General features: G+C 39.9%; 1 protein-coding gene across 1 annotated transcript; it reads right to left on the reverse strand.

The window, feature by feature from the left end:
* Positions 1–1,737: 1,737 nt before the first annotated feature.
* Positions 1,738–11,570, reverse strand: eif4g2a (eukaryotic translation initiation factor 4, gamma 2a). The gene is given in 21 exon segments (XM_034287352.1): positions 1,738–2,713; positions 2,977–3,098; positions 3,211–3,419; positions 3,519–3,723; positions 3,812–4,070; positions 4,179–4,394; positions 4,484–4,588; positions 4,672–4,800; positions 4,914–5,027; positions 5,135–5,298; positions 5,387–5,522; positions 5,735–5,917; positions 6,489–6,599; positions 6,679–6,830; positions 6,915–6,981; positions 7,103–7,234; positions 8,730–8,832; positions 10,443–10,568; positions 10,649–10,714; positions 10,993–11,103; positions 11,560–11,570. Coding segments are annotated over 21 exon segments (2,787 nt in total). The 3' UTR covers positions 1,738–2,647.
* Positions 11,571–14,294: the final 2,724 nt, after the last annotated feature.

A 14,294-nucleotide genomic window follows, 5' to 3' on the forward strand; every position in this document is an offset into this window, starting at 1 on the left:
ACTGGCCCTCATTCCCCAGTCAATCGCAACGATGCATTTGATTTTGGAAACAATCCAGCCCTCAATCAGTTGATTTTGGTTTCCGTTGACCGTTGTTTCGTCATCTTGTTCACAACGAATTACACAATGTACAGTAAAGAATTTGAACTTTTATATATTTAATTCATCGAGACCTGACCTGATGTGGGATTTAAGTGTTGTTTTGAGCAGTGTATGTAGGTTTCATCAGAAACGTCACTGAGTTGGTAGTCTACACATGGTCATTTTGTTAAAGGTGCAGGTGTGTTGCTAAATCGTGTCTTGCTATATAAAGCTGGCAGACATGCAACAAAGTATTAGGTTACTGTTTGGATGAATGTAAGAATGAACAACTCCAGTGACCTAAGCTGCTTTTTGTGTGGTACGCTCGTCAGTCGGTGCCAGGCACGCCTGCTCAAAGGCTCTCAGAAACCACCGTCCTCCTCGGGTCTTGCCACACAATCACTGTCTAGGGTTTACAGAGAAGAGTGCATTGAAGAACGTCAAGTTCCTTTTTGGGGGATATTAATGAGAAGAATTTTGCAATCTAACTGGAGGCCCAGAAAGACAAAGCTCTGCAGTTCAACAGCGGTGTGCATACAGAGGCATATAAGTGAGTTTGATATTGGGGTGGTATTTAATATTTTTTGCAGTGTTATTATGTGGGGGACCATACCACGTTCCACTCCTATCAACTTAAGCTAAGAAGCAGCAGCTCCAGTGGACACGCGATCATTGCCAGGTTGGATTCATTCCGTTTCCAGTCATGAATACTGACGGCAGTCATTTACTGTAACCAGCATGAGTCCATGGACCCATCCTGCCATGGTACAGGCAGATGGCGGGAGTGTAATAGTGTGGGAAATGTTTGTTTTTCTGGAACACGTCCCTTGATACCACTAATGTTTGAACACAGTGTATCTGAACAGTATTGCTGACCAGGTGCATCCCTTCCTGGCTTCAGCTGAACCTTCATACAAGGCAGAATTAAAACGCATGGGACAGTGAGTTGTTTACTTCAGTAGCCTGTGCAGACCCCAGTATTCAACCCAAGCATCTTAGAGATGAGCTTTACACAGCATCGAAGTATCAACAATTATCCTTTACAACTGACAAAGTAAAAGTTGTTCTGATCATTTTTTGTAAATTTATTTGGGCACGATGACTGTTGTAGTGTTTTCCAAAATGATGAATCCATGGCAATTAAAGCATTCCCTAGGGGCTCGTAGAAAAAAAATGTAAACAAAGTTAACTTCCATGGAAACCTCGGGGAACAGGAATTGCTGTAATTGTTGGGCATTACTCAGAGGAAGTGTTTTGAATGAGCCTGCCATGATCACTGGGGAGTTCCACAAAGCAAACAAGACCACTGAAAGTTAGTCTTCTATAAACCCTTCACTTGCTTGGGCTCCTAACCCTAAACCTGAATACTGATCAAATATTACACACAAGACAAGTTTAAGTGAACTCAGTGTTTAACTTTATTTGAAAGTTAAGCAATAGTGGTACACAATAACATTCTTAGCACTTACAGAACCTTACAGTAACACTTTTAAATAGAAAGTATTGTACAGATCTATACCTCGTGATTTCATCAGATCATAAGTTTGATTTTTTTCTCATGATAAAAACTATCAATAAATATCTAGATCAGACATTATGGCAAACAGGCTTCAAATTTTCACGAGGGGGGTAGGGGTTAAGTGTAACAAAACCAAATTCATTTTTTCTGATAACTTTATTCACCAATTAAAAGACATGTTAAAAATACTGTTACACCTCCACTTATTTCACTAGATTTTTTGCATGAGAACAGACCATGCTTGGTTGTTCCCTATAAGGAAATGAGGAATTCAAGTATCACAATGTTTGACAAATACAGAGGTATACAGCAGAAGGTTGAGAAATTAACAGCCGCATTATTTCATCCCTCCCAAATGATGTTCCATACATACTGAAAAAGCACTTAAAAGGGCTGAATTTGATTCTTACAATCAGTTATTATTGTGCAAGTAAACCAGTTTGTTTTAATTACAGACTTGTGCATTAGTCCAGACTAAGCATTTTAATTTGAAAAGGGATATGAAGTAGTTCAAACCCAGCACGTGAAGCCCATAATGAGGAGGTAGAAACACAAGCAAATATAACTATTAATGTTATGGTAATCAGTGATAACAGTTTAGGATTCTTTGTAACAATACAGGGATGAGTGGATATTGCAACGACTCATGTACGATGTTGAGCAAAGTGCATCTCTACAGTGTTGCTAATCGGTTAACAAAAAAAAAGCACAATACAGCAGCAGGAGAAAGGCCCTTGTAAGTCATTTGTACGGAAGCAAAGCAAAGGTCTAGATTCAAAGCCGCTAATACCATTGATCTCAAACAGGCTCTTAAAAACCGTTGGTGAACCATTATACATTTAAGACCATGAGCTAGAAAAAAAAAAAAACATGCATTGGCTTAACATGGCAAAAACACATAATAGTGGAATGAAATGTTGCAGTGGTTAGGTATGCATAGCATAATGGGAAGTGAGATGGGGAAGGTTACGGGCACGTGGGGGCATCAGTAAAAAAAAAAAAAAGCTGTATTATATCAATAGCATCGTAAGGCTTTTGGCTGGTTCTTTAATCAGCTTCCTCCTCAGACTCCTCTTCCTCAGCCGTCTCCAGCCAGGTAAGCCACTGGTTCACCTTCAAAGGAAGCAAACACATCATGAGCCCAAAACAGATTTCACACAGCAAGTCAAGTGTTTTGTCTCAAGAAGATGGTTGTGTGCACCAGCAATAGTTGATTGAATTATTAGCAGTATACATCCTTAAAATGCCCCAACCATATAGGCTCGCAAGACTGATGTAATGAAGTACTCCAGGAATAATTAAAATGACATGCAATTACACAAACAATTTTGCTTGATTTCCGATTTCAAGTGGAACATGTTCAGGAATTTAATTACCTGGAATAATGCTTTTCCCTTTCCAGGAAACTCTTGAGTTATGTCTTCTTTCCATGCAAGGAAGGCTTCTTCTTCAATGATTTCCATATCATAAAAGTGGACAAAGTAGCGCAGTAACATGCCTGGAGGTAAACAAATGTACAGTACATTAAAAACACGGAACATAAACCAGACCTGTAGAGGGGAAACTTGTGCATTCAGCCTAACCAAACTAATAACCCGTACTCAGGATACCTTTAGGGAAAGCGTTAGCGTTGCAATGGACCTGCAGTGCATACAGGGCACTGACTTGTAGGTCCTGGTGATCATGCAGGAACTTCTGCATCACCGGCTTAAAGGCCAGCAGCAGCAGCTTTTCCTGGTCCAGCTGTTCTTTAGTCGGGGCTGATAACTGGTCTTCTTCCTCACTGGCATTTATCTCTTGGGCAATGTACTGCAAGAAACTGGGGAAGGGAGGGGTGGGGAGAATTCATCACAATTCAGGCCTTAAGACAAAAGCACACATATACAGTTCCGCAATATGTAGGCCCTTCACCCCATACCTGGTCATTAGGATGTTGACAAAGCCCTTGTCGGTATGGAGCTTAGGGGAGATGTTGTCCTTGATCCACTTGTATATTGACTGTGGGGAGGGGTCAGCCTTGATTTGCTTTAGCAGCTCCTTTTCAAGCTTCATAAGTGGGAATAAGAAGCTCAGGCCTTTGCCCTCCAAGATCTCCAGCATACGATCTTTGTTTTGGTCAATTTCTGCAGATGAAAGTTTTAGCAAATGTCAACTACAAATAAATATGCGAAAACTAGATTTCTAGGCTACAGGTTAAGTAGATGGACATACCAGGTAGCATTTTCTGCATGTTGACCTTGCTTTGCTGGAATAGATCCGTAAGCCACTCGCGGTCCTTAAGCTTGGCAGTCTGCTGCAGACAGAGCAGGAAGAGGGGGAAGTGGGTGCCATTCTCCAGAGGGTGGGCCAGCTCAGCAACACTCACCAGCTCTGCAATGATGGCTCGGGCAGCAAACTGGGCCAAGTAAGATTTCACCAGAGGAATGTCCACTTCAATCTTTGGACACTGGTCCAGAACACTGAGGAAAGCCTGCAAAAGTTGAAAGGCATGTGGTGAGTAATCATGAAAATGTGGATCAGTGAACAGTAGAAACTGATCTCTTGCAACAAAATCACTTGTTATGACTGGACGACTGACCTGCATGAAGTTCTCCCCAGTGACAAGGCCCTCAGTACGGAGGGTGTGGATCAAGGTGCTGGCATGTTCCTTGTCTTCGTCTGGGCAGTCAAGAGAACAGATCACGATCTTGCTCAACATTTCAGGCAAGAAGTGTTTGGGAGCCTTCATCTCTCTTACACTGTTCACAGCTTCATCAATGTTTTTGTTGTTCAGGTAATCAATCACTATGGTCTCCTAAGAGGACATAACATGGACAGATTGTTAGCTTTAAGGACTTTTAGAAATGTAGAACTTAGAGGCTGAAAAAATAAAGCATAACATACAGTCATCTTAAGCAACTCTTCCTTTGCAGGAGGCGGTTTCTTGTTGGTCTTTGGAGGTTTTTCCTGAATTGGAGGAGGGTTGGTTTTCAAACCAAGTAGCGAAGGCTGAAAAGGACAAAGCAGAGAGCTGAGAGCAGGCAGACTCTGGACAACAAAGGACTCCAGACAGAACCCATGTTAGTGGTTACCTGTCCCAGTGGCGGTGTAAGGGTGCGTGGAGGCTGAGCGCTGGGAGGAATCATGGTTGGTATCTGCGGCTGCAACTTTGGCACTTGGTTTTTGTTGAGAAGGAAGGACTGTGCCGGCCTTAGACTGATCTGAGAATAGGAAAGGAGCATTTATGCTTTGTTCTCATCTGTATGAAAGGCTGTGGGATACTTGCCAGTGCAAACAGTGGTTTAGAAGAGTGGGTATCTACCAGGTGTTGTACCTCATCAGCGTTGAGTGATCCTTTTTTGATGAAACGCGGTGCCATGTCCTTAGACGGAGTCTGTTGAGGCTGAGAGTGATTCTGGTTTTGGTTGTGGAAAATAAGATTCGGCCCCTGAGAAATGTTTGGAATCGGCATCCATCAAGTTATTAACAGTAAAAAAATAAATAAATATATATATATATATATATACAAATAGTGAAAAAGGATGCAATGTTTACCTGGTTAGATTTAATAAAGGGCTTGTTTCCCATCTCAAACTGAGACGGGGGAGCTGGGGCTGTGTGCCCACTGTGGCCATTGAAGAGCGGGTTGGTGCGGTGACGCCCCATGGTGGGCGAATATCGGTCCTGAATCACTCCAGGGCCAGTACCAATACCACTCCCTAGTAGATAGGATGCATATGTTAACATTGTAAATGGCCACAGGACTGGAGACCGCAATACACTCCATGAAATGGTTTCCAGACGTGCCTGGCATCTGTCCAAACATATCCGCCAACCCTCCAAGAGTTTCTCTGTCAAGTTTCATCCTAGGCATGAAGGGGCCTTCCAGAAAGAAGTCAGTCCTCATTCCCTGGGCCATCGGTGGAATAAAAACACCCAAATCCTGCAAGACAGTTATGTATTAGCACAGACCATGGCATTACATATTGAGAAAACGTGGGCGCGCTTAATCAGAAAGTGCTTTATCACCAAGTAAGTTCCACAACAAACAAGGAATTTGTTCTGGCCTGTTAATGCAAACAATTTATGCAAAATAAATTAAAAACTAATAAAACAGTAGACTGAAATTAACTATTTTATTTCGTGTTAACTCACTTTTACTGCTTCCTGACGAATCTGGTTAATCGTCTTTGGTCCATTATCGATAAAAGCTTTGCGAGGCACCCAGTTGTTCTCTCGCAACTCCACTGAATCCTGAACCAGGAAACGAATCCTTGCTGGCAAGTCCTTGTTGTTCATTAAGGATTTCATACGGCCAAAGTACTGATCCATTAAAGACTGCAAGAGAGAAGTGATTCATCCTCAAACTGAACTGGAGAATGTTTAGTAAAAGCAGGAGGTTTACAGCCCTGGGATGGGAGCATTTTAGCAAAGACAAACAAGATTTTAAGTAGATAAAAGAGCACTAAAAGAGATCATTTGACTAAGCCAAAACATGACGTTGCAGTGAACTAACAAAATCTGACATTTAGCAAATCCTTTAATTTCACTAGATCCCCATCTAAGAAAGTACAAAATTCTGTAGGTGGTTGATGACTGGGGGCATCCTCCAGCCCACCTTACTGGGAGGTCTTTGGCAAACACAGCTGCGAGGGAACCACCCGTTGCCACTTGGGACCAAGATCATTTTAACCTCAGGTGAAATACCACTCATCCTATTGCTTTATGCAATTACTACCATTAAATACACATTAATGGTAGTGAAAACAATCCATCAAAATTAAGACTCCACATACATGATATTAGTGTTAATTGATGGATTAAAACATTTAAGCAATGCAAGTATTTCAAATGTTTGCATTGGCAAAAGACAGCACTGCAACAAAAACTAAAACGAATAAATGCTTACCCTAGCCTTTTCATGATCAAGTCTAGGCCCCACTGTTCGCATTATCTGACAGAGGCACTCCAAATCTTCCCCCATATCCTTAAGTTGGACTCTCTTCTTCTTTTCCAAAAGCTGAAATAAAGAAAGTTTAAATGGCATGCATTTAAAATGGTTTAACAATGTGAAAACAGTACAGATGTACTAGACTTACTGTTTTGATGCACTTATGAAGGATAGATTCGTGGATAAGATCGAGTTTGCCAAGTTCCCCAATGAATTTGATATTGCCCAGCATTTTGAACTTGGCAATGGCATGCTGCTCCTCTTCCTCAGAAGTAAGAGGGTTGTCATGTTTGTCATAGACTGAAGGAATAGAAACGCCAAAGTTAACCAAAAATAATCTAGCACTCAGGGAAGAGAAGAATAGTCTTTCAATTGTTCACTTACTTTCAACATTTCTGGCACGGTTCTCAAATTCATCTTGAAGCTTAGAAATCAAAAGTCTCCTGAATGTCTGCAAAACAAACATGGTTCACCAATAATAAATAAAAACAAGAAATAACATTGGTACTCACAAGTTTTAAACATTACATGGTTTGGAATGGCTGTAATCAATGAGGATTACAGATACTTACGGTGCTTTGCTTTTGTGATGTTTGTATCTCTGGTGATGGGCCGTCAAAGTTCGGTGCATCCTCTGCCAAGCGCAGACATAGCTGTGCATACAGCGAGCTATACTTGGGCTCTTCGAGGGCTTTGTCAACAATCTGTTTAAAAAAAAAAAAAAGTGGTTAACTAAAATAATAGCTGCTTTCCAATTAAGGAAAGGTAAACAGGAATTCAAAGCTTGGGCAGTACTCCAGCATTTAGAAATATCCTCAGTATAATATTCAGTAATATTCAATAACAGTACGTTAAACGGTTTGTATGCATAGTGGATTTTGGGTCACGATACAATACAGCATTGTCTGTTGTGACAGGATTTTCATATATGCCTCAAGTCCCCACTGACACTACATGACCATGTGGAAGATGGGAACTTACCAACTGTGGAGTGGTAAAGACCAGTTGCATGCCATCATGTGCTCTGAACTACTTGAAAATTTCAGACTGGCTAATAGCTGTGTGAAACAGTTTTTCGCTACATTCTACTTAGACCCAACTAATCGATAATTCAATTTGTCGATTAGTTATACAAAACTTTTGCTTTTTTTTTTTTTAACTGTGCACTGATAAGAAGCTTGATGTTCCCTTTCCTTTAGAGCTGAGGATGCGGCATACATGATTCACAAAAATAATGTAATTCATTTTATAAAATAATTAATTTTCTCAGACCACAGGATAGTTTTTCACATAAATGAGCTCGGGCTGTGAACGCAGCAGTGTTTTGGGATCTTGCTTATATAGGGTTTCTTTGTTCCATGGTAGAGTTTTAACTTGCATTTGTGGATGCAGTGACAAACTGGGTTCACAGACAATGGTTTTCACAAGTGTTCCTGAGCCCTTGCAGTGATTTACACTACAGAATTGTCTGTTTTTAATGCAGTGCCGCCTACGGCCCCGAAGACCACAGCCATCCAATACTGGTTAAAGTCCAAGCCATAGAAAAGGCAGAAGAGTTGTGTGTTCTAAGATTCTGACATGACTATAACTTCTGACAAGCAGTCAATGCACAAACAATTCTTTTTTTTTCATGGCTTCGAGTTCATTTGGGGAAAAAAACTGGGATCTTGGGATCTTATTAGGTAAATAGTGAAGATAGGCAAACTAACACATCAATCTGTTTACATAAAGCCTTAATGCTGCATCAGTTTTACTACGTGTCCATGCTTATTGCTAATATGGATCATACATGTAAATTGTAATACTCTGTTTCCTAAACAGGCTCCTAAGGCCACCTGGGGTCACTTGCCCTTACCACACAGTACTTGAAAATATGTGTAAGTACATTAATAGCCCAATCAGGCAAATGTTGGGGGGTGGTGGAGATTATTATTCTAGATTGTGTCTCTGTAGTTTCACTTAGGGTGGAATGTCCTTTTAAAAAGAAAAAAAGTCTAATATATTTTTAGCATTTTTGACTGACTGACTCTTGTTAAATAGCGTAGTGGTTAAAGACTCAGCCTCTGGAACAACAGGTCCTGCGTTCGCTTCCCATAACAGTCTAAACGCATTATGCCTGAGGTTCAGGACAGAAAAAACTTCACTGGTTGCTTATTTAATTCACCAAAAACAGAGCGAAGATTATAAAATAAAACTTACCAGCAAGATGATTCCTTTAAGGACGAGTTTTGAATCTACGCCCACATTCAGGAGCTCAAGGCATAGCTTGTCAAACTTCTCAGGGGTCAGTTTATTAAGTATGCTGAGGGTGGAAAGAATAAATATTATAGAAGGAGAAATACTGCATTCAGAAGACAATCTTACGTTAGATTCAATACTACCTATTATAAGTTCATTTTGCTTGAATGTCGTTTTCCATTACAATTAAATAGATAGCTGGGCTACAAATATATTTCAATCATCACCATGTGCCTTTATAACAATACAGTCAGTGTTCTTTGACCATGTAAGAACCAATATGAGGCTACTGTACCACTCCACTAGAGTTCTAGCAGAAATAATAAATAATCTAATTTTTCAAACATAAAAAGCCCATATCAAGCCTCATTAGTAAGTCAAACAAATAACAGAGTTGTGATTTGGTAGTCTATACTAATGAGTTATTTCATCATCCTGTTACAAGGGCAGATATGGACTTAATTTCTTAGCAAATTTGAACTGATTGGATTACATGGACATTTAATTTATTAATGGCAAACGGACATAGGAGAGCACTTATTCAGTTTAGCCATTTAACAGAAAATGACTTTCTGTATTTTGCTTAATTGTGACTCTCAGAAAGAAGGTAGCACCTATAATTGATGTGCAGTCAACCATCAAACACGAAACGAACAGCCAAACTAGCAGCACCTCTTGCTACAATGTCATATAGACACTATACACTTTGACCAAACGGGACATTGCCATCAAAAACATAATTTGAGTGATAACGACAAAAACATACCGTTTCAGGTTATTTATTTAATTCACGACAACACACGTTGCCACTTTTCAGCTACTGATTTTGTGATAAAAGCTCATGTAGATGATTCGTCTTTCCATTTTTCCACTAGCCAACAGCTAGCAATAGACTACCCTATATGGAGATTTAGAGCAAGACTATCCGTAAGCACGGTGCAGTTCCACTACCCTGTGAAGCTCACAACTCATTTCATCAGCAGCCTAATAAATTACACAATATTCTGAGTTGTAGTGGGAGGACGACAGAACGTAAGATATTTCAACCATAATTTCTCACAATATATTAAAAAAATAAACTTTTCAAACACGAATGTACAAATTCTCTACTACTCACTTAAAACAGGAAAAATGGCAAATATAAAAAAATGATCTATGTTCACATCATTTGATATAATTATTGCATTATTGTCTCTAAAATATTGCTCTCTGCACTAAAGTACTTGATAGACCTTTGTGAAATAATTTATCTACATAAAAAATTTGCTATCACAGCGAAAACTTTGACATTCATCACTTAAAGTGGTACATGTACCATGATCGATTAAGGTTCCCCAATGTTGTGTTACTGCTGTGACAGAACATTCTTTTTTTACATAGATAATTGTTATTTTGCAAAGTTCATTTATGCACTATTGTTGGGTGAGGGGAAACCCACCAACAGTGCTTAAATTTACTTTTATTGTAACCCTCTGACACTGCTCTCACGCTAACCTGACCAGGCTCTCCCTTGAGTGAGTGCTTTGACTGACCAAAAATTACTTCAAGCGATTCATGAATTGACACACTTGTTTAAAAGTAGTGGACACATAAGCGGATTGTGGTGTCGGTAGGTTGAACGTGCCAAGCAGTCGACATTAAAGGTAACTGTGTGAGTGTGCTGGGGATACATACCCTCTCACTTTCCTGAAGATTGCATCATGTCGCTCTTTCTCATTGGAGGCGTTGGCATCTCGTCTAGTGCTTCGTGAAGGAACCCATCTCTGAACGCTAGATCCTGGGGTTTTCCCCAGGAACTCGCTGCAATTAACGCAACAGCATTAGAGAAGAACGATTATTTTGAGTAACAATGCGTTCTGGTAAAACAGCTTAAACAGTACCTGTTGCCGACAGTCTTGGGATGGTGCTGAGAGGCACCCCTACCTCCTCCCCCGCCCGAAGAAGCACTATGGAAATGTAACAATGTCACTTCAACACCTATTAATAAGTATTTCAATAGGAAGCTGAACAACAGTCTATAAGAACTATTAACATGTAAAGTATATCAATAGGAAGCTTAACAACAGTATATAAGGACTATTAACATGTGAGGTAAATTTATAGGAGGCTGAAAAACAGCCTATAAGGACTATTAACATGTAAAGTATATCAATAGGAAGCTAAACAACAGCCTATAAGAACTAAGTTACATTTTGGTTGACTGAAACAAGGTAAATCAAGTAACCTGAAACGAGAAGCACCCCCTTCTGCAATCACACTCTCCACTTTGGCGGCTTGACAACGATGAATTCCCGAAAAGAATAATATTCAAAGGGGTGGGGTAGGCAAAAGCGACCTGATGAAAGAAATACCTTTATGTACAAGGTAAATGAATAGTACACTGAGGCATGGCATACACTTCCGGCTTAACAAGAAATCAGAGCGCTAGGTAGCTTGTTCCACTCGCAGATACACATCCTTTGTCTTACATGCCTAGCTAGCAGCTAGGTTAGCTACAAGTACAACTAGCATAGTAGGTGTCTGTCTCGCTAACATCGCAAGGAAATTTCGATTTTGAGTTTCCGAATTCAAGACATGGCATAATGTTTAGTAAAATATAACGTTGTCTCTGTATTCTGAAATTTGTAATCTATTAGTACTGCCTGTGAGTTAAGTTATACTAGTAAATACTGTAACGCTTAAGCTTTAACTAGCTCATTTCCTCACTTGGTAGTGGACTATTGTAGCTTGCTTGTTAGGTAGCAGTAATCACTTTCAACATTTTGTCACTGTGTCAGTTGTCTCGTTTTACCATATCAACATCCTTTACGAAGCTACATAACTGCTGACAAATAAAAATGACAACATATTGGCTCTGAGTGGCAAATGCTTATCCCCAAGACGCCATTTTCTTGTAATGTGTCGTGATAAGCCCTAGCTAAAAAAAAAAAAAAAGAAGCTAGTTAGCTTATAGCCTGTTAGCTAGCATACGCAGAAAATGCCACATTGGAGTGCTAGCCAGGCTAACAATCAGAAGCCATTTTAGAACGGCTTACGTTACGTTAACCGGCTAGCTAGCAACCCTAAAGTTAAAGACATAGAGGATTTCATATGATCATACCTTCACCAAAGGAACGTCAGTTTTGCTGGCTGTGTGGTTTCCAAATAGGAGAAATGAAAAGAAAAAAGGGAAAACCCTGTTTGGTCGTGATTAAAGGGAAACTCTAAAATAAACAGCAGTGCGTTCCAGGAGCAGACCTCGTACCGGTGAGAAGAATGCTGACTGCAATCTACGTCATGCGTTGAAGGAATTTTATTTGTCGGGAGTACCAAGCATATGTGAAGCTAGCCACCGTATACGTTTCGCCTTCAAAATAAATGCCCACCGGAAGTTCTGCAATTGTTTAAAACTAGTGGATTCAGGGCATATTTGTATAGGATAAAGCCAAAGAAAATTATTCTTATCGAGGTCTGTGTGAATCAATATGGGAAGGTGTTATGCCAGTACTGAGACAGATTGGGACGTACCCGTCGTCATAAAATTGCGTCTCAACGTTAGATCATTTTGTCGCACCTTAGTCTCGCGAAGTCACACCTCCAATCTCGTCTGGCCTCCTTGGAGGTCTGGAAACTTGCTTAGAAAGTTTTCTATTGGATGTTAGTTTTCAGATCAACCTCCACTCACAGGCTTGTTGAAGGCGGGCGTAGCGTTTTCATTATTTCTTCGAACTTGATAGAGCACATTTCCTGTAAGTTTTTAGTTCCTACCTAGATTGCAACATATCAGAAAAGAAGCAAAGATGGAGGACATCTTTTTTGGACGAATTATGGAAGAATTGTGCTCTATGGAGCCTTGGAGGTGACATTGAATGTTTTTTTTTTTATTTCTAAAACGTGCTCTCCTTTTTAAAGCATGCTCTCGTTTTTCTTTAAACGTGCTCTCGTTTTTCTAAAAGAAGAGAGCACGTTTGAAAAAACGAGAGCACACTTTAAAACACAAGAACCTTTTTTTTATTTTATTTTTTTAAATCATTCAATGTCAGCTCCAGGGCTCCGTAGTGCTCGGTTAATAAGATTGAGTCGATAAAGCCGTTACAACTTCTCTGATATATGCTGTTCTGAAAATAGAGATGTTTTGGTGTGCAACAAAAATCCATTAGGTATTTCCCAAGTCTAGCCACATTCTAGGCCTGTTTTTATAGGCACGTTACACCTAAACAGACTGCCATGTTTGAACATTTAGCTAGACACCATTAAGCATTGTGTTAAACTCACGTTTCTTATGAAGTTTACTTCCACCACAAATAGCAGCTGTGAACTGAATGGCTTTCGCCACTGCCCGTTTTAATAGCTTACAAGCCAGTAAGAGTAATATGTTACTAGAATTGAGACCATGGTAGCGAGACTGAAGAAGAACTTTGCATTGCCAAAGCTATTTCATTTCATGGTGCAACAACTTTGACAATAAATGACATTGATGCAATAACTGTCAATATGGGGGATGTTTTGTGAAAATCGTTGAAACCCCTCTTTTTTACTGTGCAAGGGGTTGTGGTCAACAGTGGATATAAAAAGTCTACACATGAAAATGCCAGTTTTTTGTGATGTAAAAGAATGAGACAAAGATAAATCATGTCAGAAATGTTTCCACTTTTAATTTGACCTATAATGTGAACAATTCAGTTGAAAAACAAACTGAAATCTTCAAGGGGGAAAAATGAAAAATAAAAACCTTACAATAACCTGGTTGCATAAGTGTGCACACCATCTAATAACTGTGGAGGTGGCTGTGTTCAGAATTAACCAATCACATGAAAAAACAATCATGTTAAACAGAAGTCATTACACACCTGCCATCATTTAAAATGACTGATTAATCAAAAATAAAGTTCAGCTGTTCTTGTAGGATTCCTGTCATTTTCTTTGTTGCATCTCAGAGCAAAAGCCATGGTCTGCAGAGAGCTTCCAAAGCATCAGCGGGATCTCATTGTTGAAAGATATCAGTCAGGAGAATGGTACAAAATAATTTCCAAAGCATTAGATATACCATTGAAGACAGTGAGGCCAGTCATCATCAAGTGGAGAAATTATGGCACAACAGAGACATTACCAAGAACTGGACGTCCCTCCAAAATTGATGAAAAGACAAGAAGAAAACCAGTCAGGGAGGCTCCCAAGAGGCCTACAGCAACATTAAAGGAACTGCAGGAATTTCTGGCAAGTACTGGCTGTGTGCTACATGTGACAACAATCTCCCGTATTCTTCATATGAATGGGCTATGGGGTAGGGTGGCAAGACGGAACCCTTTTCTTACAAAGAAAAACATACAAACCCGGCTAAAGTTTGCAAAAACAAACATCAATACCCCCAAAAGCACATGGGAAAATGTGTTATGGTCTGAGGAAACCAAGGTTGAACCTTTTGGCCATAATTCCAAAAGATATGTTTGGCACAAAAACACATCCACATCACCCAAAGAACACCATACCCACAGTGAAGCATGGTGGTGTCAGCATCATGCTTTTGGGCGGTTTTTATTCAGCTGG

Source organism: Esox lucius, chromosome 2 (assembly GCF_011004845.1).
Source record: "Esox lucius isolate fEsoLuc1 chromosome 2, fEsoLuc1.pri, whole genome shotgun sequence".
Lineage (NCBI taxonomy): Eukaryota > Metazoa > Chordata > Actinopteri > Esociformes > Esocidae > Esox > Esox lucius.